Source organism: Leishmania panamensis (assembly GCF_000755165.1).
Source record: "Leishmania panamensis strain MHOM/PA/94/PSC-1 chromosome 18 sequence".
Taxonomy (NCBI): domain Eukaryota; phylum Euglenozoa; class Kinetoplastea; order Trypanosomatida; family Trypanosomatidae; genus Leishmania; species Leishmania panamensis.
This window is the reverse complement of record NC_025863.1, coordinates 345,957-369,721: the sequence shown is the minus strand read 5'-3', so window position 1 is coordinate 369,721 and position 23,765 is coordinate 345,957. Positions and strand designations below refer to the sequence as shown.

Sequence of the window (23,765 nt, the reverse complement as noted above, 5' to 3'; positions counted from 1 at the left end):
GGCGTGCCCGTCGCGAGACTGACCTCGTTGGTCGGCGTCTTCTACTAGTAGGCGAGCGACGACACACACACACACACACACACACACACACACACACACACACACACACACACACACACGGAGAAGGAGGGGGAATAGTAGAGGCGGTATCTGTGCTGACGTACGTGCGTACACTGTTGGCGACTTTCCCTTCTGCCGATATCAGAGAGCGATAGTATAAGCCAAAACGACCGAACAGTGCGCGCGTGTGTGCCTATGCGTCAGAGAGGCGCTTGCACGCAGTTGCGCTGAGGGTCTACAGGGGGTGAGGGAAGGGGGATGCGGGTAGTAGAGAGAAGATAGGAGGCAGAGACGCAGGAACACACATGTCAGACGCCGCGCACGCGTCACATGGCTAGAAGCTCTCCCCTCCCTTCCTTCAAAGAGTTTCCGTCAGAGACCCTGGAAAGAGGCGTGGAAGTGTGCATACATTTTGTAGCAGCGCGTGCCGAAGAGAGACGAGCGAAGAGGAAGCGAATATGGCGGTGCTGAACACGTGGAGGGTAGCGCATAACATGCCCCTGTCCCCCCTTACCTTCATTCAGGAGGACGCACCCACGGTCTTCTTCACCTATCAGGGGGAAGGGGTACGTCCCTACTGCCGGTGATGGTCGTGTGGCACACTCGCCAGAGGTGCACGGGACCGTCGGGCCCGGCTGACACAAACATTGCGTCCATCGAATCAGCGGTGGAGGCCTTCTCGCTCGAGGGAATGCGTACCAGCAGGTCAACAGGCGACGTGTGTGGAGAACGCTCGGCGACGTGCTGCCGAGCAGATGAAGCAATGGCGCAGCCCGCTGCATTATTGTTTGTGGAGCTGGATGAACTTGGCGACGATGATTGCCCGCGGGCGGTTGTCTCATCCCCTCTGCCCGTGGCAGCTAGGTGCGCTGTTTCACTAGACGGCGGATGCGCCGACGCATCCGCAGCACTCTGCGCGCCATCCACCCGTTGCGTCACCGCGTGTTCCGACACCATCTTCCACGTTCGCTGACTCCGGACACCCAGCTGCGTCGACGCTGCTGCCGACTTGAAGGCGCAAAGCCGTCCTTCGAATCCGATGGCCACAAGTACGTCTTCCGAGGCGAACTCGCACCGTAGCAGCGGGAGCTGGCAAAGCCACATCGCCGTGTGCACTGCTGCACATTTGCTAGAGCCATCGCCGGAGCAGTCGCCCTTGCTGCTGCGGCCCCCTCCTAGAGGCGAGGATGGCGCAGCGCCCCAGTCCCACACGTGGAGGCCACTGTCATGACCCACCACTGCCAGCTGCTGCCCAGAGGGGCTCCAGGCCATACCGTACACCCAGCAAGGAAGGAGGTGTGAGAGGTACACGTAACTAAAAGGCGTTGCAGCTGCACCTGCGCTGTCGCCATGTGCACCTCGTCCGGCGTCTCCCAGCGCGCTGTCTACGCTCTTGATGTGTGTAGAGAGGACTTGCACCGTTCCATCGAGGCGCGCAACTGCAAGTCTCGCGTTCTCGACGGGATGCGCTGCCAGTGCCGTGACCGAGCACGCGCGCGTAGGCGATGGTGACACCGCCTCAGCTGACAGGTCAGCTTGCAGAGTGGGGCGGTGGTCGTCGAGGAGTCGGCAGATCCACCACTTATGCCGCGGGTCGTAGCGGCCAACGGCGACGGTGCCGCCGGAGGTGCCGATGTACAGCTTTGTCCCTTTCGCGCTCCACGCCACACAGGTCGGGCACAGCCGCACCTCGGCGCTCAGCACGGCGAGCTGCGGCACCGCACAAAATGGGGCATCCGCTGAGACAACCGAAGGCGAGCGCGCGTTTTCTCCCTCGATATGAGTGACACCGTGCGTTTCCCCCTTCGACGCTTGCAAAGGCTGCTTTGCAGCTTCCGCATCCGCACGCGGCACCCAGACACACGCACCGCGGTCCGCACTCGTAGAGAGGAGGGCGCCTGTGCGCTGGCACCACGCTAACGCGGTGATGGGCGCGTCGTGACCGCCGGCGAGAATCTGCAGCACTGTCCACTGCGAAAAGGGTGCGACAGCGGCGCCGGGTACGCTCCAAGTGCTACACGCACAGTGCGCAGAGGCGTTTGTGTTGGCGATCACGATGCAGCACGCGTCCTCGCATTTGCCATCGCGTGGGAGCGCCTTCCCACGGCGCACCGCATAGGCCACCAGCGTGCTATCATGGCTAAAGGCAAGTGCGGCAAGCGGTGGTGATGCCGACGCCAGTCGAGGCCCCGTGGACCCGCTGTCACTCCCCAAAGCGGTGCACGTCACACAGCTCACCGATACCATCGCGGGGAGTGAGAGAGAGAGAGACAGAGACGGTTCTAGAAGGAAAATAAGCAAGAGAGTCAGACCCTCTTCCTATATCCATGCGTGCGTGCGTGTGTGTGCCACACCGCCAAACGAGTACAACGGTAGCCTAGAGGAAGGCTGAGAGATGGAGGAGAGCAGCCTGATGAGTAAGAGGAACGCGAAGACAATCAAGTGCGCTGGTATATCCACAAGCGACTCAGTGGTGCTGTGAATGCATGCCACACCTCAACGACCCGTGTGGGCATGCGTAAGACACACCCACATATACATACAACAGAGATGGGGATGCCCAGCGACAGGATCTGACCGCAAAGCGCAGACAGCGTGACACAGCGTGAAAAGAGGCCAGCATTGGCCACCCCTCCCTCCTTCGCGCCCCCTATATGTGCGACTGCCCCGTCATGTTTGCTACTTCCCTCCTCTGCCGTTTTATATTTCTTATTTTCTTCGAGTTTTTTTTTGTGTGTTTCCCTCTTTTAGCGTTGCTGCCTTACGCGCAGGCATCTGCGTAGGGGGATGTGTGCAGAGGCACGACGTGCTGGGGTGCATAGAGAGGCACCGATGGTGATTGGGGGAAGAGGTAGGGAAGTGGGGAGAGAGGGGTTTGCATTGCAGGCAAGCCAGCTAGCCGCGCACACTGAATAGACTGCTGTGATGCGCATGTCAGCGACAGCCACACAAAAAGCCCCTGCTCCGTACCTCTCGAGTCAGCTCAAGCGAGTGGTTGAGTGCCAACATCAGTCGTTAAAGAGCGACATGAGGAGAAGCGCGTCGAGGTTGCCGTCGGTGTTTGCACTGGTGGATGAGGTTGGCGGAGGCAGAGGAGGAAGTGTAGGCGACGTCGGCGCTGTGGGCGAGGGCTGGCTCGGTGGCAGCTGCAGCGTCACTTTTCTTTCTTCCATCGCAATACTCGACTTGCCGCCGTCGCTGCTACTCAGATTCCTCACACTGCTGTCGTTTAGCGCACCCCTGTGTTCTGGAGTAGACGCCTGCTGCAGGGACTTCCAGTAGAGTTGCCAGGCAGCATCAGCGTCGAGCGCAGAGGCATGCCATGCTGACCCAAGACCCTTGCCATCGACGTCAAGAGCTCTGTCCACCGAGGCGGTTGCATCACTCGCGGTGTTGTCTTCCGTAGTTCTTGCCCCTCCCCTGACGTGTGTCTCGCTCGCCGGAACTGTGAACGTGACCGGCGCGTGCCTCTTGTCGTCCCCCTCGTGCTTCGCGTCCTTTTCTGGCGACGCAATGGCTAGGGTGGGTGGAGCCCAGCTCGGGTTAGTTCGTGGGTTATGGTACGACACTCGACTCAGTGCTGCCCTCAGCCCAGGCGCGCTCTCCGCTGTCCTACCTGCCGTGGCGCTGCTTTTCGTTCGGCCGGCATACGCTTGCTTCAGCGCTACCACGTACTTGCCACACCCATTGTAGGTGGCAGACACCAGCACAACGGAGACGTTGGGGTGCTGCGCGTACACGCTGCCGCTGCTACTGGGACTGTCGTGCCGCGCGAGATGCAGTGCCGTGACAGCTGCACGCGCAAACAGGTCCGTTACACCGACCCCGTATCGGCGTGTCTCGCGGCTCCAGCGCAGCTCCTCTTCCAGCGACACAAGGTGAATCACGTCCTTGTATTGCTTCAGAAAGCGTGCAAGGCGACGCCGACGGTGCTCCACCACCGCGTCAGACTCTTGTCCCCCTGTTGTCTCTTGCCAGACGACGTCGTGCCGACCCGCCTGTGAGCCTTTGGGCATAGCGCCGTCGATGCGCCGCCCACCACCACGCTGCAGCGACACAAGAGCTGAGTACGGAATCACCAGAACGGAGTAGTGTGAGATGAACGGCACCACCCACTCATCCACGTTAGCGAGCACGTCGGCTGCCAGGACGGCGATGCAGAGACGCTCCTTTTCAGGGACGTGCGTTGGCGACTGCGGCGGCATTCCAGTAAAGGCGTTCATGCGCTGTTGGGCTATGCGGATGAGCGGCATCAGATACGGCCTCAGGCGACTGTCCATGCTGAGGTCGACGCGCAATCGCATGAGGGCCTGCTCCATCGCCCGCACATACAGCGGGTAGCGCTCCAGCAGTATCGGCTCCAGTGCCACTCCATCCGCAGACGTGCTCATCGCTTTCCCGCCGGCGATCTGTGCCTCACCGCCATCATCCCCACCAGGCGAGCGCATTGTTGTGTCTGTCATCTGTGCGAGTGACCGCATTGCATCCTCGTGAAGGTCAGTGAGCTGCAGTGCTGTGGATGCCCCCTTCGGTGACCTCGCCACGGCTTGCGCTACGTAGGCGTAGGTGTGCGGCGTTGGGGCGATGTGGTAGCGCTCTGTCATGAGCTCGATAACTTCTTGCGCCTCCCGTACTGTCACGGCACCGGCAAGGACGGCGTGGAAGCTGGCACGGGAGAGCGGGGCACCGGCCTCCACCAGTACGTCGAGCGTCTTGCGGGCATCGGCGCCGTAGCCGGCAGCCGTGTAGGACAGCAGCAAGTTTGTATACACCTGGGGAGTAAAGCGCCCTACGCCGCAGACCTGCCGTGCCTCGTGGTAGAAGGCGAACGCGTGCGTCGGCTCGCGGGTCGAGGCGCAGCAAGCGATCAGCGCTGCGTACGTATCTGGAGTCGGTGTCAGACCCACGTCGCGGAGACGTCGATAGATGGACAGGGCAATAGCCATGCGCTGTGGCTCCTCAACGGCGCGGCTCGCTGCACCGATGATGGCTGTGTACAGGGACACGCTCACAGGCACGACCGCTGCCGCTTCGCTCTCCCTCAGCAACGCTCGCAGTTCAGTGAAATCGGTAGTCGTACGGCTGCTGTGTGCAAGAGTGATCAGTGCATGAGTAAAGTCGTTTGGTGTGACAGCGAAGCGACCAACTTCAGCGTGCTGTACGAAGCGGCGGTAGAGACTGAGAGCCGTGGCAAAGTCTCGATTATGATCCTTGGCACACGCCTGCATGGCGCACAGGTGATCCTGTGCCGTAACAGGCTCAACATACTGCTGCGCTGCGGCGTCGACAAGTGCAACGGCGTCATCCATGCTGAAGCTGTCGTCATCCTCGTCTCCATCGCCACGGTAGAGCTGACCGCTTCCGTGCAGAGCAGAGACAGAGTGTAGCTGCCGCTCCTGCAATGAGAGGAGGTCGTCTAAGGTGGTCAGGGCTTGTAGACGAGACCCAGTAGCGGTGGCGAGTCGAAGAAGTCCGTGAAGCAATGCAGCATGCGTGGCGACCGGCATAATCCACGCGGGTGGTGCTGACGGCAGTGGGGCTGGGACGGTGACAGAGGACCGGGCTGGTGTCGCGGGCGCAGGCGCATGCACACAGGCGTCTGTCGCGTTGACAAGCGTTTCCAGCTGGGCAAGGAGGTGCTCCAGGGCGGCGTGGCTTGCAATGTCGCCTAGCGTCTGGGCGGCGAGCACGATGTCGTGTGCCTCCGCCAGTGCTAGCTGGAGCACGTGCTGAACGTCGCGTGCTCTGCTAAGTGCATTTCGTGCCCCGGACTGAGCGAGGGGTGTGGGGGTGGCTGGCGACGAGGCTGAAAAGGAGGACCTGAGCGAGAGCTCGGTGTCGTGACAGCTCAGGTTCACAGAGAGCTGCAGTAGGTCAGTCAGCACCTTCAGCGGGGCTGGTGCATAGGCGGCCCGCGTCAACTCGCGCAGGGAAGAGTATGTGCCGTGCATGAGCTGTGCACGGTAGGCACGCACAGAGTAGGGATGGGCTGCTTCAGACGACGATGACGGCGGCGGTGTAGCAGCGTTCAGCCTTGCTGCTGCGTCTTGGCTACTGTCCTCATTGTGGTGGGTCGTCTTCGCACTGGCCGGCGCTGCTCTCGTGGCAGAAGCGGATGCCTGAGCGGTGCCTGTTTCGCGCTCTGTGGGATTCCAGCCTCGCTGTGTGTGTGTGGATGCAAAACTCCGTGGCATTACTGACGCCTTGGAGGAGAGGGGACATCGTTGATGAAGAAGAGCACAATGCCGGCTGGAAGACTGACCTCGCAGAGCTGCTTCGATCCACAGCTGATGCGAGCAACGAAGCGGTTGTGTGAGGAAGTACGGCAGAGCTGCCGCAGCGGCGACCCACGGCGTGCCTGCGAGCATGTGAATTGCGACCCCCTTCTCTTGCTGTGGAGGCTTTTTCATCCACCCCATTCACGGCAGTTTTATTTTTTTTTTTGAAGCAGCGAGAGAGAGAGAGAGAGAAGCGCAAACGAGCGGTAATGGGGGAGGGGGAGAGGGACGTGGTGATGATCAAGGATGCTATCTCAGCACAAGGCGGTAGAGCGCAAGCAGAAGCGCATGCAACTTTCCATCCATAGGCTCTGGAGAACAAAGGTGGCAGCTATATCATATACATGGGCCTCTCTCGCTTCCTCTGACGATGGAGAGAGGGGCGCATCGGAGGACATGCGACACACGTGTGTCTTGCTGTAGGTATTGGCGTGCTTGCGTACACACAGTCCCGTGCTTCCGTTCTCTTTTCATTTTTTTTTCTCATCGTGTATGCGTGAGTGTATGTCGTGCTCTTCGTCCGTGGCAAGGAAGCTGCAGGCTGCCACACACATGCACACACACACGCATGGTAGATCCACCGAGACAGCGCAAAGAAGGCCAAGCAAACAGCAGTTTCTTCGTTCTGCAGGGGTAACGCCGAAATTTTGGTAATGGTGGTGGGGAAGCCGCGCACGGCAACGCCGGGGACGAGTGGGGAGCGAAGGATGAGAGAGAGAGAGAGAGAGAGCAAGCAAGGCAAGGAGACAAAGGAAAGAGAAGCGTCATCCCTCCCCCTCTATCCACACCACATCACACACGTGTACACCACTCTTGGCAGAAGAAGGTGACCCCAAGACCAAGTGCATCAACTTGAGCGGGCGTCAAGCAACCGACAGATTCGGATCGATGTGAGTAGACGAGAGAAGCCAGACAGGTGCCTACAATCAAGGGAATGATGGTGTGTGTGTGTAGTAGTACCGTGTGTCTGCGCCCATCAGGCGCACCATCACTGTAGCCCATCTATTTCCCCCTTTCCCGTCCTGCTCTTCACACCATACCTCACTCACCCACACGATCCCCACCTCTCACGTATACACGCGCGTCGAGACACCGCTATACCACTTGCTTAAGCACTGGCAAAAGAACTTGCCTCCAGTTCTCCTCCCAAGTGTGCGCATGCAGTCGTGCTTCGTAGGCTCGCTGCTTCATCACCGACAGCGGCGTCGGTGACAAACGTGACGGGCTACTGTCGCCATCGCGGACGCTCTCGCTGGTGGATGGCAGGCCTACAAAGCTGGAGAGCAAGAATGCAAGATCGGTGTCGTTGCGGAACGACCAGCCTCGCTCACACTCTTGCAGAGATGGCTGCACGGCCTTCGCGTAGCCACTGCTGACCTGTGAGGCCTCCTGAGGATTCACCGCACCGTTGCGCAGACACACCACCTGAGTCGCCAGCACCCGCGTCACAGCACCAATGAGCTCGCCAATGGCGGGGTACTGCATGGCAATGACTGGAAGCCCTACCCCTATCATGTCCGCGCCCTTCATAGGTAGGTCCAGCCCACTGGAGGAAAAGTGCAGACAGAGGCCGACGTCGGCGGCACCGAGCAGGAGGCTGTACTCCTGGTACGACTGTGCGTAGTACGTGCTCACCACCACGTGCGACGACAGCTTGGCAGCGCGCACGGCATCCTCGAAGCGCTGGCGGGCAGTTCCTTTCCCAGTAATCAGCACCCAGAGATCAACAGGTCCGCTGCTGCTGCCGTTGCCACTTCCATAGCTGACTTCGTGTCGAAGGCGGTGGTCCAGCCGCTGGAGGGCTTGGATGAGCACCGAGTAATTGTCATCCTCTGTCCAGCTGGTCGACCCGACCACCATGATGCCTCGCCGCGACGGTGTCGCCATCGTTGCAGGTGCGGCTGCCAGGGTGCTGAGGGCGGAGGCGGCTACCGACTCTGCCGCAGCGTCTGCGTACACCCACGCTGGTGGCCCCGAGATGCCCCACCCCACTGTTTCTAGATCCGCCTTGCTCACGAGGGTGTACGCGCCGCTGTTGCCAGAGCCTTTCGCGGGAGTGGAAGCGGAGGCGTGAGAGGGTAACGGGTCGGCGGCGCGGTGCCGCCGCAGCAGGCGCGCCAAGACATCCCGCACGCACCGGCTGTGCTGCACAGGTCGGAAAAAGGATGGTGCCACATCGTACAGCACTATCACGGCAGTGGGAGACACCACTGCCGTTGACAGCGCTTCCTCAGCCTGCGAGCTCGCAGAGGCAGCTACCGAAGTGCTACCGTGGTGCTGCAGCGGTGCATCCGCCGCGATGGCGGACTGGCGCCTCAGCCATGGGTACGCACACTCCAGAGCGCGGCGCATCGCCTGACTTACAGTCACATTGACGTGGCCGGCGCACACGTGCATCTCAAGCAGTTTGTACAGCTGCACCGCCGCGGTGGGCCGGTGGTTCTGCTCCAAGATGGTGTGGCCGAAGTTGTGCCAGTCCACCACGATGGTGGGGTAGAAAACCCAGCTGCGTGTCCCTAAGAGGGACGGAATCGAAAATCTGCGCAAAATCGCTAAGGAGCGACATCGACTGTCGGCTGAGCGGCCCGCCGCGCTGGTAAAGCGTAATGACTGCAACCGGCATTGCTGTCGTACGTCCCGCATCGCGCCAGGGTTCATCCAGGCGGCTGGCACCACCACACCGTAGTAGAGCAGCATGTTGTACACAAACGCCAAGGGGCACACGAAGTACTTGACAAGAAGGACAAAGGGGATTGCCGGTGGTGTCTGGATGAAGATGAGGTCCGTGACTAATAGTTGCCCATGCTCGTTGATGCGGGTGGCAGTGGTGCACATGGTTTGGAAGATGAAGAGACCGGTGAGCGTCACAAGGCGGTAGAGTGTGCAGACAACCCAGTGCAAGGAGATCAAGGGAAACACCGTCTGTAGCCACTCAGGCGGCGACGGAGGGGCTATTAGGTAGCGCGTCGACACAATACAGCCACACCCTGGTCGAAGTTCTGGAGACTCAAGTCGAGCTTGCACGTCGTAGACCGCGTGCTCCATCTCCTTCGCTGCTGCTGAGTCATCCCGAGTGACGAAGCGTTCCGGTTGCGGTTCCCCGCTCATGAGAAGGTCCTCGCTAAGTCGATTTCCGTGATCGAGCCCGACCAGTAGTACCTCGTCGAAGAGACCGCTACGCGCCAGACTCGCCGCGTGGTATTGCATCCGCGGTGACCGCGCAAAGTCGCCGCCGACGAGAACAACAGCACGGCGCACCACAGCTCGTGTAGCAATGCGGAGCGCTGCGGGGACAACCACCTGCCGCACGCGCTGTTGATGGCGTGGTATTGTTCTTGCTGTTACGGAGCCGGTAATTCCTGGTGGTGACGCGCGGTGCTGTTCCCCATGTCCTTCCTCGTTGTCGCTGCTGCTACCGTTTCCGCTCATGCCTACGTGCTCTGGCAAGGCGCTACCGCTAAGTCGTTGAGAGGGACAATCAATGTTGGGGGTGGAGTCGCGCGACGTTGGCTGTGCCACCGACGAAGCCCTCAACACCGGACTGCTCATGATAAGCCGCTCGATTGCGCGACGCGCGTTGGCACGTCTTCGCCGGCCACCGCCGACTCGCACCAGCACGGCAAGATCGAGTGAAAACCACAGTATGATGGCGCACACCAGCGGGAAGCTGATGAGCCACATGAGGTCCTCATACTGGAACATTATGTAAACAGGAAGAGTGAAATGACGAGGGGGAGCTGGTAAAGGGAAAGGGGGAAGAGAAGGAGCTGGAAGATACACCGAGGAGTCTGGACAACGACATACACACACCCGCACCCACGAGCGATGTGGGGGAGGGCGAGAGGTGCTGCCAAACGAGGAAAGAAACTCCGTGTATCTATGTGCTCCCCCCTACACGAATGTACGCGTGCGTGTGCAGAGTGGTGGCGTGAGAGACCTAAGGAAGGAAAAGAGAGAAGATAACCACGAATGGGGCTGTTTCGATCTCTTTCGCTGTGTAAGTGCGCGTCAGGTGAGATGATAGGGAAGCAGGGGTTGTGCGTGGTCGAGTGAAGCTTTGCCTGTGCGTGCAGACGTGAGAACCTGTGGTGGGGAACCAGAACCTCAGTAATTTATGCTCCCTTCGCACGTTCCCCACCCAGCAGAAGGCAACCAAAAAAAAACTGCACTGACAGAGGGGGAGGAGGGAGGTGTGTGTGTGTGTGTGTGTGTGTGTGTGCTGAGCTTCCCCCCTCCTCACGCTCCCCTCAAAATAGACACAAATACAGACTGAGGGGGCCGCTGTCGAGGGGGCCTTGTTGGCTCCGCCCTTTGATCTCCCACCGCGACTTGAAAGTCGGTGCCCTGTCCTTTGCGCTTCTTCAAAGCGTAACACGCGCGTGTTTCTTTCTTTTGGTGTTGCGTGTGCGCGTTCGTGAAAGAGAGGAGGGGCGGAGAACGAGAGAGAGAGGGGGGCGGGGGCGAGAAAGTGAGGGAGGTTATAAAGGGGTTGCGCGTACGCGAGGGGGCGATACAGGTATCATATCCACCGCCCAGCTCCCACGTGACGCACATCCACCCATCCACCTACAAATCCACACGAGGTAGGAAAATTCGTTCTCAAAGAGGTGTGAGGGGTGCGGGTAAAGTGAGGCGGAGAGGAAGGAGGGCTGAGGGCGCCATGACGAGTGCGCACCGCCCGTGCGGAAAAGGAAAGGAGAAGGGTGGTGGTGGTGGTGCGGTGAGCCTTTCTGTGCGTATGCGCGCAGGGGGAGGGGAGGGCGGGGATCAGCGAAGACGAGAGACGAGGGACCTCAAGAAGAGACAACAGCAAACAGCAAGGGTGAGGGAGATACGTCGAGAAGGTGAACGGAGTCACCCAGCCGCACCGATCCAGTGCGTACGGGAAAAAGCGAAGAGATGGCGGGGGGCGGGGGCAAAAAGTCAGCCAAACAAACCCCAAAGGAGAACGTAAATGCCAGCGAGTCAAACTAGAAAACGTCCAAGCAAACGGTGTTGACGAGAGAAAATGCACACGGGCGCGGTGAGTCTGTCGCGTGTCTCAGTATGGTGGGGTGGCATGGAAGTAGAGGAGGCCACAGTGGGGTGCGAGAGGGGGGGAAGAAGGGCATGCACCAAGGCAATCGTTACTGCCGTACACACACACACACACGCACGCACCTTGCGATGACTCAACTGTCTTAGTGTCCTACCCCTCACCGCTTCCTTCATGTATCGATCTTCCACCATCACCGGTGGCGCGTACTCGGAAATTCGGCATTGCCGCAGCCGCAACCACGGCAACCATCACCAGCTCCCACTCCATCCATACGGACAAGCGCGTAACAGGCACCGAGGCGCACAGGTACTTAGCCTCCCCAAGCTAGGCCCAGCCAAACTTTCGACAACAGCGCCGAAAGCGCAGTAGCAGCAACAGTGGCCCCTCCCCTAGGGAGCAGCCGCGAGAGGAGCAGAACTATCCTCACGCCAGTCGCTCGCGCCTTCCTTAAGTACTCTCTCTATTGTGTATTGTCTTCGCCTCGTATCCTGACACTTGGCCAGTTTGGTTTTACCCACGTCTCATATAACACTGCAGCTGCAGAGTTTAAGCACTGGTGGCACTGACCAGTCCAAAAACACTTCAGGGAGGAAAGAACTAGAGAGAGGGGAGAGGGAGGGAGGGAGGAAGAGAGTCGCTGTCACAGGACGACGGGTGGGCAGAGAGACACAAGCAAAGAGAGAGAAAAGCACACGAAGACAAGAAAGAACCAGAAAAGAGGGTAACAGACGCCCCTCCCCCCTCCCCAAGAGAGACCCAAATCGACAATCGAAGGGAGAAAGTCGCGCGGACGCAGCGCTCGCCGTCAACAGCCCCACGGGGCCAGGCAAAGTAAGTCTGGCAGAAACGCCTACGCTCGACCACTAACAAAGTTGCCTCACCGGCAGACGGAGGAGGGACGGAGGGGGGACGGAGGGGATGACTTTTCGCACACGCGCAGTCACCAGCGAATGCAGCAGGTGCCTGGGCACGCCCCACAACCGCCGGCACAGTGGCTCGACTCACTCCATTCCCCTTCCCCTTCGTATACTCGCGTGTCTTAGCAGCTGCAGGCGGAGGAGCTGGTGGTCTGCGGGGTCTGGGCTTGGTTCAGGTTCACTGTCTGCGGCATCGGGGTCGTCTCCTCGACCGTTGCCTTCTTGGCCAGAGCCAGCTGTGCCACAGCGATAAAGGCATCCTCGACACCGGCGTTCTCTTTCGCGGACGTCTCGAAGTACTTCATTTCTGGCGCCGCGCTATCATCCGCGCCGGCACCGGCGCCGTTGTTCGCATTGGCAGCCGCCGCGTTCTGCTTCGCGCACCACGCCTGCACTGTCTTACTGGCCACCTGGCGCCGATCCTCCAGGTCTGTCTTGTTGCCCACCAACACGCTGTCGCGGCGGCCCGCCTGGATGCTGAACTCCTCCATCCATGAGCCAATGTGCGCGAATGACTCCTGCTGCGTCACGTCGAAGACAAGGATGCACGCGTCTGCACCGCGGTAGAAGGCGGAGCCGAGTGACTGGAAACGCTCTTGGCCGGCCGTGTCCCAGATTTGCAGTGTCACCACGCGTCCGTTCACCTCCACGTCCTTCGAAAGAAAGTCAGCGCCGATGGTCGCCTTGTAGCGGCTGTCAAACGTGTGGCTCACGTATTGATGCATGAGCGACGTCTTGCCGACACCGCTGTCGCCCAAGATGATGATCTTCAGCAGCTGCCGCTTCATCGGCATGGTAGTGTTTTCTCTCTGTGCGTGTGATGGGTGTATGTAGTTGCTTTTCAGTTGAGGGCTGTTGAACTGAGGCTCAGATGAGGCCTCCAGGGAGAGAGCAAGAGCGCGAAATAGCGAAGGAGAGATGTGTGTGTGTGTGTGTGTGTGCTAGTGTAGGGATTTCTTACAGCGCAGGTTGGAGGTAGGCAGCAGGGAAGAGAGGGAGGGGGTGGTGTCATCCCACTCGTGGTGCACCATCACCAAAAACCAACACCACCAGTATACGGAGGAGTGAAGAGGCACACGCGAGATCGGGCAAAAGGAGGGAGGAGGAGGAGGAGGAGAAAGCGGAAGACATGACGCGACGCGGGAAGAGAGAAAAGAAAACAAGACAAAATGAGCAACACCGCTCTTGTGCCTTGATGGAGACTGCGGGATGATGGCAATGCAACATTGTGGGTGTAGGTGACCGCTGCTCTCTCCGTTTACCCCTCTTTTCTTCCGGTGGTGTCCTTTTCATACCTTGGTTGTTATCCTCTGCGTGTGTGTCGACAGTCGAGGCGCTCTCGAGGCGGTGCTGTCGGGCGGCATGTATGCACAACGGTATGCCTTTCTCTCGCTCTCTTTTACCCATTCAAATACTGATGTGATCGACACGACACACCCGCAGAGACGCACATGTGCACCACGAGCTTTTTGGCCTGGGCACCTCTTTTTCTCTTCGTGCGGCAGCGGCGTCGGCGTCAACGGCTTCTAGGTAGACAGCACATCCACCCGCTCCATCATGATGGGAGAGAGCGGCTTGTCCTCCTTGTCGCGCGCGGCCACGCTTATGGCGCGCACTACGTCAAGTCCCTCGATGGCGTACCCGAAGACGGTGTGGTGCCCGTTCAACCACGGCATCGCCTCACCGCCGGGCACGGTAAAGAAGAACTGCGACCCGTTTGTGTGAGGTCCCGCGTTTGCCATGCACAGCCAGCAGCATAGCGGGTTTGCCGTGTGTGAGAAGAAAGGAAAGAGCGCTAGCCCTTCGTCGCTGAACAGGGCTCCGTCAGCGAAGGCGCTCTCACCACCCGTCCCGTCGCCACGCGGGCATCCGCCTTGCACAATCGCGGCTGGGATGACCCGGTGGAAGGTGAGTCGGTCGTAGTAGTGGCGCCGTGCCAGGCGCACAAAGTTGTCCGTCGCCAGAGGCGCAATGCTGGGGAGTAGGTGCACTCGGATAGAGCCGTAGCCACGCACGTGCACGAGCGCCACGGGCGGTGAAAATGTACTGAGTGGCGGGATTAGATCCTTTAGAAGCTTGCGCACCGCAGCTTCTTCGTCCGTTACGGGTGTGGCCCTTCTCGTGGTAGCGATCCTCGCCGAAGTAATTGCAGCTGCTTCGGTAGTCTTCTCCTGTTGCGCCTCACCATTGTTGGTGCTGCTGCCAGCCACATCTGCAATTATGCTCGGGCTTGTGGCGGTTGCTTCACCTGCAGCCTCAGGCGCCGCTGCGGTGCTGAAGGCCTGCGGGGCCACAGCGGCCAGCAAGAGTGTTCCGCACACGTCGTCGCGTCCACGGTGCAGCTCACGCAGCGCATGGGCCCATGTTTCATGGCGCCGCTGCTCCTGAAGACGTTCACCCTCTTCACTGAGTTGCTCCTCGGTCTGCAACGGTGCGGCTTCGGACAGTATTCGCCCCACGGCGGCACTGCCCCAGGGCCGCTCTCTGGAGTACACCAGCAGAGCCGCTGAGGACATGTCCACGCTAGAAGCGAGCAGCAACACTTCCCCTGGTGCTGCCCCGCCGGTGGTGTCGGGAGCCCTGGGGGCTACAAAGAGGCCCTTGCGCGCGTCTGCCCCTAACGCAGCCCCGATAGGGGAGGCGGCAATTAAGTTCTTTAAGTCCTGTGACGTGGTCACGGCGCGGCGAAGAAGCACCAGTGGAGCGCGACAGATCGACAGACCTGAGTGCGCCCTAGCCGTCGCCTTCGCGCGACTACAGGCCTCGTCGCGAGTGTGGCTGCCTTCCTTGACAGTCAGGCCGTACTCATTGGGGGACAGAAGGTGCAGCACATTCCATGCAGTCTGCGAGGTCACTAGGCCACTCCAGCACGAGTCTTTCCCGACATCAGTGGGGTTATGATGTGATCCGTGCAGCGGGTGCTCTGCACCTCGCCTGACGATCGCTTCCCATTCACCCGGTGCGTGTGAAAGCCGCCTCACTGTAGCAGAGGACTGAGCGGCGCTCGGCGACGACACGGCTGCCTCAAGGGTCACCTCGTACACATGCACCATGCGTCCAGCAACTTCCGTCGTCGCCACCTCTGCTGCTTCGTGCGACACAGCGCGAACGCCAAGCAACTGCTCTACCGGTAACTCAGGCACCATTACGTAGAACTGGTTCTTGGCGGTTGCGGACGGCTCCGTGTGCAGATGCAGTGCCAGGGCGCGGGAGCGGAGCTGAACGTAGTCCGCCCACTCCGTTGCCCCAAACGCAAGGTCTTCGCTGGTGGTGAATACGCCGACGGGCTCCGTGTGTCTGCCGATGCACATGCCAGTGGTGAAGTCTAGCAGATGCAAGCATGATTCGACGGTCATATTATAGCGCCGCTCCGTGGAAGGGATGCGTGAGGCGGGCTGCGACGACACCACTGCTGCTGGCGTCGCTGCGACTCGCAAAAGTCGGAAACTCCACATCAACACGTGTCGGCCGTCGGATGTGAGCTGCACGGTTGCCGGCAGTACCTGCACATCTGCCGCGGCGATGGCGCCCGTAATCTTGTCTGCAGTTGCTTGCCTCTCGTCCACTTTGCACACCTTGAGAGCTTGCTGCGCATCCTGTACGAGGCTGAAGAAGCCGGTGCGCTGGCGGCGGTCAAAGCGTATCCACTGGCGCCACACACGTGCCTCGCGTGAAGTGGGCGGCACCACCGCAAGACCTGCCATCACGCTCAGCGTTAGTCCTCCCGACGCAGTGGAGCTGAGCGTGTTAGGCGCTGTCGCTGCCTCGATGATGCAGTAATCCACAACACCACCCGAATCGATCAGGACGCAGGCAGAGGTGCCCGTTCGCTCGAGCCCCAACTCCTGCTGCGCGCAAGCCACGATCGCGTTTGCTACGCTGAGCCGGGTCGGTGCGTAGCTGCGAACAGTGCCTGCCGTATGATTAGAGCGACCACCTGTTGACATGGCGGAAGTGAAGCAGGGGCACATGACGACACCGCTACCACCGCTCCTCGCGCCAGGCGTCGCTGACGACGGTGGCAGCGTTACGAAGAAGGCGATGTGAGGTGCGTACTGGTGCGTGAGGAAGGCTGGCCGCCGAGTGTAGGCGAGAGAGGTGCGAGGGGTCCAACATGCACCGTCCTGGGCACCGCGACTGTCGTGTGCGCGTCGCTGGACGCCGTCGTTTCGGTGCAGCGCCGTGCCCCCCGCGCTGACGGCCGCAGAGACGACTCGCTGGACTGGGACCTGGAAGATAAAAGAATCTCGTTCCTCCACGGTGAGCGTGACTGAGTTGACCTGACGCATATGCACCCGCACTGTCCGCAGCGGTGTCTGGGCCACAGCCGCGGATGCGTCGAGGTCGAACTCCGCTTCTTCCTCCACGCACACAAACACTAGCACCTGCAACGCCGTGTAGGCATGTGCCCAGTAATGACACGTGCGGCGCTCGTGTCCAGCGGTAGCCCCGACGCTGCACGCTGGCGGAAACACCTTGTTTAGCTCGGTAATGAAGAGGAGGCCGCGCGGCAGCTTGCGCCAAACCCGCACCACCCCTGCTGCATCGATGGTGGCAATCAGGGCACCGAGTGAGTCTAGGTGGACGCACACATCATGGATCGCCTGCGCCGTGACGAGAGATGTTGTGTGCGCGGACGCTGGCGTCTCTGCAGAAAAGACGTCATGTGCATCCTGCAGTGAAATGTGCATGAAACTGCGTTCGTATAGAGGCGTGTCCGGCAGCTGCTGACGCCGGTAGCGTTCCCACGCGACTTCAGGCGCCTCCGCTTCTCTGTGCTCCGCGGCGCCCGCAATAGCCGCAGATGATAACGGAGACGGGGGTGCATCAGAGAGCGGCCCTGCCGCCGAGAAAGCCGAGGTGGCGACCAGAGGTACAGCAGCGCTGCTCGTTGTTGTCGTGAAGGGCGCCACACTCTCGTCTTTCCTTTCCTTCTTGAGCGTTGGCAAAGAGGCGTCTGTGTCCAGTGGTGCTGAGGTGGACGTTGCGGCAGTTGCGGTAGCGCTCACTGCAGAAGCTTCGACGACAGCCGAGGGGATGACCAGGCTGAAGTCTTCCTCCTCCTCGTCACTGTTCACGTGCGATGCCATAACAGCAGCGAAAGATCCCACACGCACGCACGGAGGTGCGTCCGCAGAGAGGTTTACCTGGTAGGGTACCTTGGGAGAAGAAGAGGTACACAGGGATAGGGGCGGAGGTGCAGAGAGAAGATGAATGAGCAGAATCGAGTGGAAGAGACACAACAGATGTGAGGGACATTATCAACATGAGGGAAGTATGCGAGAGAAGGGGAGGGGGCGGTGAAAGGCGAAGCGACACCGCTGCCACAGAGCATCATGCAGGCCTCTTGCCATCGTCAAAGATGCTGTATAGCCTTCGCCTTCTATCTATACTAGCACAGCAACAGGCAGAGAGCGGCATCGGCCCCGCTTGTAAGTGTCAGATGCTAACGCGGCAACTGGAGACGGACACGCGCTCATACACCGGCATAACTACCTCCGCAGCACTGAGAGACCCGAAACGCCACAAGAAACATCCCTTCCCCACCCCCAAGCCGGGGTGGGGGGTGGGCAGGGGGGTGCTGCGTACCCCCTTTCCATCGAATACCAGCAATGTCACCGACCCTGCTGACATCCGTCCCACTGTCTCTCCACCACCTTCAGTGGTGTATGTGCAGGTGCATGCAAACCTCGATGCACGCCGCCAAGGCGAAGGAAGTGTGAAGAGGCGATTCACCGCCGGTTCATCTGCGTCGATGCAACTCGCCTGCATGCACAGGCAACGGCGCAGCACGCTGGAGAGTAGGGATACGGGAGTGGTGGTTGGGGGAGAGCTGGGGGCAGGCAGGGTGGGATGAGGGATGCAAGTATGAGGAGATGAGAGAGGTGCTCGTCAAGTTGAGGTGGGAGGGTTAGGTGAGAGGAGGAAGAGTAACACCCACACACCCACACACCCACACACAAAGCGCGGCGTTGTAATTCAACATAAGAGTTTACGTAGGACACAGAGGGCGAGAGAGGGGGTTGAAGGTGGGGAAGGGGGGGGCGACTTAAGGTAGGCACTAATAGGCACACCTAATGAGAAGTGCACGAGAAGGTAACCCCCCAACACACGCAGTCACGCGGATGTCTATTGCATTCTTAGTCGGAGAAGCAAATCACCACTACCACTACACCAGAGAGACAGAAAGAGCACAAGTACACCGCCCACCTCACTTCCTTTCCCCACCCGCGTTCTTTACCGCCATGCACGCCCCCGCCCTCTTCCCCAAACTCAACGGCACCTTCTCTGCCAGCACGTTCGTGTGGCCTCTTCACGAAGGATTGATAGTACGGGGGTGAGTGGTGGTGGTCTGAGGAACATGTGGAACGGGGCTACAGCCGCGACACCACGACGGGTTGTACAAACCACGTTGCGTAGTGCGCGTACTTCTTCAGCTTTAACTTCTCCAGCCCTGGAACTAGACGACGGATGAGGAGGTGATCGAGCCGGCTTTGAGGAGTCCAGTTTGGCCGCTCCTCGACAATCTGTAGCTTCTTCACGGATGTGCCGGAGAGTAAATGATTCACGCTATACACAACTTCGACAGTCGGAACACCTTCGTCACCAGTTGCTCGCGTGCTAATGCTGTTCCCGCCCTCCTGGATGCGTGCGGCTTTCTCGTTCGCCTTGCGCCTCCGCTCCTCGCGCTTGCAAGCACGACTTGTGGTGTTGCCCATCGGCGTCAGTGCTCTTCTCGTACTGCTCACGCATCGCTGGGTGCTGATGAACCTGGCATTGGCCGACTGGCGGCGCGGTGTGTGTGTGACACCGCTGCCGGCGTTGCTGGTGCTGCTAAACTGACTATCATTGTCATCGGCGCTGTCTGTCGCCTCCCCCTCCTCGCCATCTTCACCAAAAGATAATGCTGGTGGGAGCTCTTCGAAGACCAGTTCTAACCTCGCGAGCGACTTCGCCACGGATGACAAGGACGCGGCAGGGATGACGGCGCTACGCACCAGGTTATCTTCCATGACTTCTTCCGCCGACCCTAAAGTTGCGGTGCCATTGCAGGATAGGGCGCACATCTCTTCGGACACTGCGCCGATGTCCCACACGCACTTGCGTGGCTGGTGGAGCAGCTGAGTCACGCTGCCAACGCCACCGGTGTGGCTGTGGTGAAGACGGCAGTGGCGGCTCGGCAGCCGGATGAGCACTCGCGCACCAAAGACGGGGCGGATGAACTCCAACTCGATTGTCAGTCGCTGGCCGTAGGCCACCTCGCCATCTGACCCAAGAAAACAACTCCGCACGAAGATGTTCCCGAGGCCAATGTTGCCTGACGGCTGCGGTGAGAGCACTGTCGAGGAGGCTGGTGTCAGGGATGAGGAGAAATTCCCGGAGCGTCCTGGTGCGCTGCCAGCGTCCTCGGTCGCGCCGATGGAGGTGACACACGTGAAGCGGCACAACACACCGTCCCCGACGCAGGCCGGCGTGAAGACGAGCGCGCCAGTGGCATCTGCCTCGTAGGCATCAACAATGGGGTCCACGTTTGTGATAACGAGCGACGGCCCGTGCCGCTGAGTGCCACCGCTACTGTGGTGGCTGGAGGATGCTGACAGGCCGTAGTTGTCGCTAAGGCGCGTAAAAGAAAAGTCATCTACTGTTGCGTTGCTCGCGTGCACGGAGAGCACGCGATGCCGCGAGCTGCACAGACTTGTCGAGTTGAGGTTGGCGTCAAACAAGGAGCTCCGCACGTGGCCGGCCAATTTGAGGAGGAGGCGGTAACTGTTCATGACACACGTCTCCATCTCTACTGTGCCCTCGATGATGACGCTCAGGTTTTCGTCGCTCTTGGGTGACGACTGCCGGCCGCGCTGCACTGCCGCGGTAGGCAGGTGAACCACCTCGGTGATGTAGATAGTAATATCATTTTTGAAGTAGAGCTGTACCCCGCGATAGGTGAGGAGACTAACAACCACGGCTGTAGAGACCTTGGCCGCTAGAGACAGTAGCCGCAGCATGGAGGTGCAAGGGGAGGAAGGAGGGGTGGGGGTAGAATGAAGTCGAGCGAGATGCGTGCAAGAAGTGAAGAGAGCAGCGCATCTATGGGAACGTGTTTCTGTGCTTGCTTTATATCCGCGTGTTTGCGTGTACGGGGAAGAGAGTCGATTGGCTTCGGGGTGAGGAATGAGCAGCCGCTGATAAAAAGCACCTCTGACCGCAGCTCGCTTCGGTAGTTTGCTGTCGCCTCTGGTATTGCGTGTTTGCGAAAATGAGAGAGGGGGGGGTTTCGCCCCAGTTGCGGAGCTCTTCTCTTGCAGCTGGCAAGGTGTTATGGTGCACACAAGTACTGCGATGTGGTACGGTGCGTAGCACCGCAGGAACGTGTGGAGTATGAGAGAGGAGCTGGTCGTAGTAGGTCAGTGTCACCGCAGATGCGCGAAGAGTTGCTAAGCTTATATGCGTCCGGTGCAACTTGGTGTTCAACCGCGGAGGTCGGAGGAGCGTGTGGAGAGAAAGGGAAGGGTGAACGAAGTGACCGAGGACGGAGGAGGCGTGAATGTTAAGAGGAGGGGGAGGGGTGGGGCGCGCGCGCGTCGGGATACAACGCATTCGTTCTATTGGCGTGGCCAAGGGAGCGACCGCGAGAGGCAGAGCACCCCTCCCTTCCTTTCTTCATCTGCTGTAGCCGACGTCCTGCGTCCTGAAGATGTTTGTGATGCCGTAATAACATGAGTGTCCTGTAGCGGGTCTCTTTATGTTCTCTTGATGCCACGCTCCCTCCCTACACCCCCACATCATAGCCGCGACGTCGCCCTGACTGCACCAGTCGTCGCCGAATAAGTTGCACCGGTAACATACGCCTCATTGCACAGAACGTGTGTCGCGTTCACACCTGCATTTTGTTCGTTGCCCCCGCCGGCGCCAGTCGGTTCATCTTCAGAGCGGCGCCCCCAAGATAGCCGCGCAGCTCTCATCGCGAGCGTGTCCTTGAAAGCCTTCCAGCCGTACCGGAGCCGAGACTCCAGACTCACGCCACCGTCCTGGCTGGAGGCAGAGGACACCGCTGATGCACCCACGACAATGGTTGGCAACATCGAGGCGCCGGGGTCTGCGGTGGCCATAACCGCCGTCACGGGTGCAGGGGACAGCGTGACTTGAAAACACCTTCGTGCGCGCGAGGGGGATGCTGCTGACGTTTTCTTCTCCGCGTCCTCAGACAGGAACGAATAGCCGCCGCAATGATGGGGGTTGCCGTCCAACATGAAGTACGGGAAGCCAGGCACCTGCTCCTGGCAGAGCGCCCACGTCAGCGCAAACACATGACCAAGGACAAGAAACGGCACCCCGCTCACGCTGCTCGTGCTGCCCACAGCGTCAGAGTCGGAGTTCAAGTCCTCCGTACGCAAGGAGAACATGCGAGCAAGTATAAGCTTCTCGACTGCCTCGGCTGCCTCCTTCGTGATACTCGACGCGCTGATGGCATAGTAGCCGGCCCGACACTGCTGCTGCTGCTGTTGTTGTTGCGGTTGTGTGGAGGACATATCAGTTTTTGCGTTGAGTCCACCACCACCACCAACACTGTTGCTGCTGCTGTGACCAACCTTCGCCTCCCTTTCTCCGCACATGAACAGGCGCACCGGCTGCTGATGCCGCTCCTGCCGCATGGCACCGTTTGCTTCACGACGCAGAAGCCGGTTGATTGTTGTATTGCATTCAGCTGGAACACCGGAGAGATACAGAGGGAGTGCCCATGGCTCGTAGGAGGCAGTGGCGCTGCCCGTCCGCGGCTGCAACACCGCCTCGCTCGGCGGCCCTTCTGACGACGGCCACTGTGCTTGCACGGTATCGTGCAGAACCGCCACAGGCACGGGCGGCGCTCGCAGGAGTGGGAACACGTCAGCACAAAAGGGGTGTGTGCACAGCGTGTAGCCGCAACTGGACACGTATGCGTCCGTCGCACTGACGACCTTTGCATCTGGTGCGTACTCGTGTCGGAGGCAGTCGACAACGGCGGTGGAGGCCAGCAGCGGCAAAAAAACGCTTTGCGCCTGATGGACGCGGCGGGATAGCACACGATCCATCGTCCATCGCTCGTAGGTGTGCAGGTGCGCCGCGACAGCACGGAGAAGATGCTGACGCTCAGCTGCAGCAGCGGAAGCACTCATACGGCGTAGCCGCTTCGACTGTGTAGCCTGATGCACCAGGAGAGCCAGTATCGGTGTCCGCACGTGGCGCGTGATGTGCTGCAGCTCGTCCAGCCAGGGGCCTCGCTGGACGAGGCGCGACGTGGGCGACAGCGCCGCTGCGCTTACCGGGCCAGAGGGCACCCCCATCCAATGCGAGTAGTCGGCGAGAAATGTGTCCGTCAGCAACACAAATGCGGCTTCTGGAGTGGTGACGGTTGTCGCCATTGTCGATTGCGACGCCCCAGCGGCAGCCGCGGCAGGCTGCGTCAGCGATACAGTGAATGGGTAGCACGCATCCGCCATGGTGTAGGACAGGTACGGGTTGATGGTGGCCAGATCAGTGGGGCAGCTGTTGGCGGCCTCGCCACGCTTTACACCATACGCTGGCGAGGTTCTCGTAGAAGCGCCAGTCGTGTGTGCCCCGAGAGCCTTGGACAACGGCTCTACCGTGAATTCACAGGGCAGTCGATAGGCGCGGCAGATCCAGAGAAGAGCTAGAGCAGCCGGGTCTCCTTGCAACGCGCGTACCTGGAGTACCGCCGTCGGCGGCGGCGACGGAGCGGTGGCGGCGCTAGTGCTGTGCGCTGCAGCAGTAGAGGCCGATGGGGCCGCCAGTGGGCGAGGCGGCGCGGCACGGCTGCGACAGGCAAGCTCATGGGCAGTGCTTAGGGCAGCCTCGATGAGGGGCAGCAAAGTTGGATGCGGATACTTCTTTACGAGGCTGAGAAACTCCGCACAGAAGCACTCGGCGGCGACGTCGGCAGACATCCGACCGCGCAGCGCCTCCCATGCGGAGTAGCGGGCACGTCCGGCGATGTCAAACCACCGCGGCGGTGCAGGTGGCCGCGAGGCCACCAAGGAGCTCCAGCTGGTGGACGCGTACGGGGTCCCTTTCACTGCCGCTGCGTGTGAGGGGGGATCCACCATGCCATCTGCGCTACTGGAGGCAGCAGAAGCTGGGTGTGTGTGCTGTGACGAGCTCGGCGGTGTTACCTCGCTCGTTACATCCACGGTGCTGGCTGCTGTTGCCCCATTGGTAGTATTGGCGGCTCCTCCAGACGCAGCCACCGCCACGGGAGCATCGCCGTAGAGTGCCTGCAGCCGCAGTGCGTCCAGCCGACGTCGCTCCGCCAGCTGCATCTTCGTCCACACGTGCTTGCGGAAGGATGGCGCGTGCATCATGTCTGCAAATGTCGTCGCAAGGTAGTCGCCCGCCATGGAAAACGGGTAAGACACCGGCGGCATAGGTGATTTTGTGTGGGTGAGAGCGAGAGACGCGGGAGTGGTGTGTGTGCGTGAG

At 60.2% G+C, this 23,765-nt stretch overlaps 7 protein-coding genes across 7 annotated transcripts; all 7 read right to left on the bottom strand.

Moving 5' to 3' along the window:
• Positions 1–606: 606 nt before the first annotated feature.
• Positions 607–2,307, bottom strand: ARPC1 (actin related protein 2/3 complex, putative; the record flags this gene model as incomplete). The annotated part of the gene is made up of 1 exon (XM_010699624.1): positions 607–2,307. One exon carries the CDS (start codon positions 2,305–2,307, stop codon positions 607–609), a length of 1,701 nt encoding a protein of 566 aa, XP_010697926.1.
• Positions 2,308–3,068: 761 nt separating this feature from the next.
• LPMP_180910 (hypothetical protein) lies at positions 3,069–6,479 on the bottom strand (the record flags this gene model as incomplete). Its single annotated transcript, XM_010699623.1, has 1 exon — positions 3,069–6,479. One exon carries the CDS (start codon positions 6,477–6,479, stop codon positions 3,069–3,071), a length of 3,411 nt encoding a protein of 1,136 aa, XP_010697925.1.
• A 954-nt stretch (positions 6,480–7,433) lies between these two features.
• On the bottom strand, positions 7,434–10,040 carry LPMP_180900 (dolichyl-P-Man:GDP-ManGlcNAc2-PP-dolichyl beta-1,4-mannosyltransferase, putative; the record flags this gene model as incomplete). The annotated part of the gene is made up of 1 exon (XM_010699622.1): positions 7,434–10,040. The coding sequence occupies one exon, from the start codon at positions 10,038–10,040 to the stop codon at positions 7,434–7,436; it is 2,607 nt and encodes an 868-aa protein (XP_010697924.1).
• A 2,375-nt stretch (positions 10,041–12,415) lies between these two features.
• LPMP_180890 (rab7 GTP binding protein, putative) lies at positions 12,416–13,087 on the bottom strand (the record flags this gene model as incomplete). Its single annotated transcript, XM_010699621.1, has 1 exon — positions 12,416–13,087. The coding sequence occupies one exon, from the start codon at positions 13,085–13,087 to the stop codon at positions 12,416–12,418; it is 672 nt and encodes a 223-aa protein (XP_010697923.1).
• Positions 13,088–13,819: 732 nt separating this feature from the next.
• CYP16 (cyclosporin 16, putative) lies at positions 13,820–16,984 on the bottom strand (the record flags this gene model as incomplete). Its single annotated transcript, XM_010699620.1, has 1 exon — positions 13,820–16,984. The coding sequence occupies one exon, from the start codon at positions 16,982–16,984 to the stop codon at positions 13,820–13,822; it is 3,165 nt and encodes a 1,054-aa protein (XP_010697922.1).
• Positions 16,985–18,667: 1,683 nt separating this feature from the next.
• LPMP_180870 (hypothetical protein) lies at positions 18,668–20,296 on the bottom strand (the record flags this gene model as incomplete). Its single annotated transcript, XM_010699619.1, has 1 exon — positions 18,668–20,296. The coding sequence occupies one exon, from the start codon at positions 20,294–20,296 to the stop codon at positions 18,668–18,670; it is 1,629 nt and encodes a 542-aa protein (XP_010697921.1).
• A 777-nt stretch (positions 20,297–21,073) lies between these two features.
• LPMP_180860 (hypothetical protein) lies at positions 21,074–23,710 on the bottom strand (the record flags this gene model as incomplete). The annotated part of the gene is made up of 1 exon (XM_010699618.1): positions 21,074–23,710. The coding sequence occupies one exon, from the start codon at positions 23,708–23,710 to the stop codon at positions 21,074–21,076; it is 2,637 nt and encodes an 878-aa protein (XP_010697920.1).
• Positions 23,711–23,765: the final 55 nt, after the last annotated feature.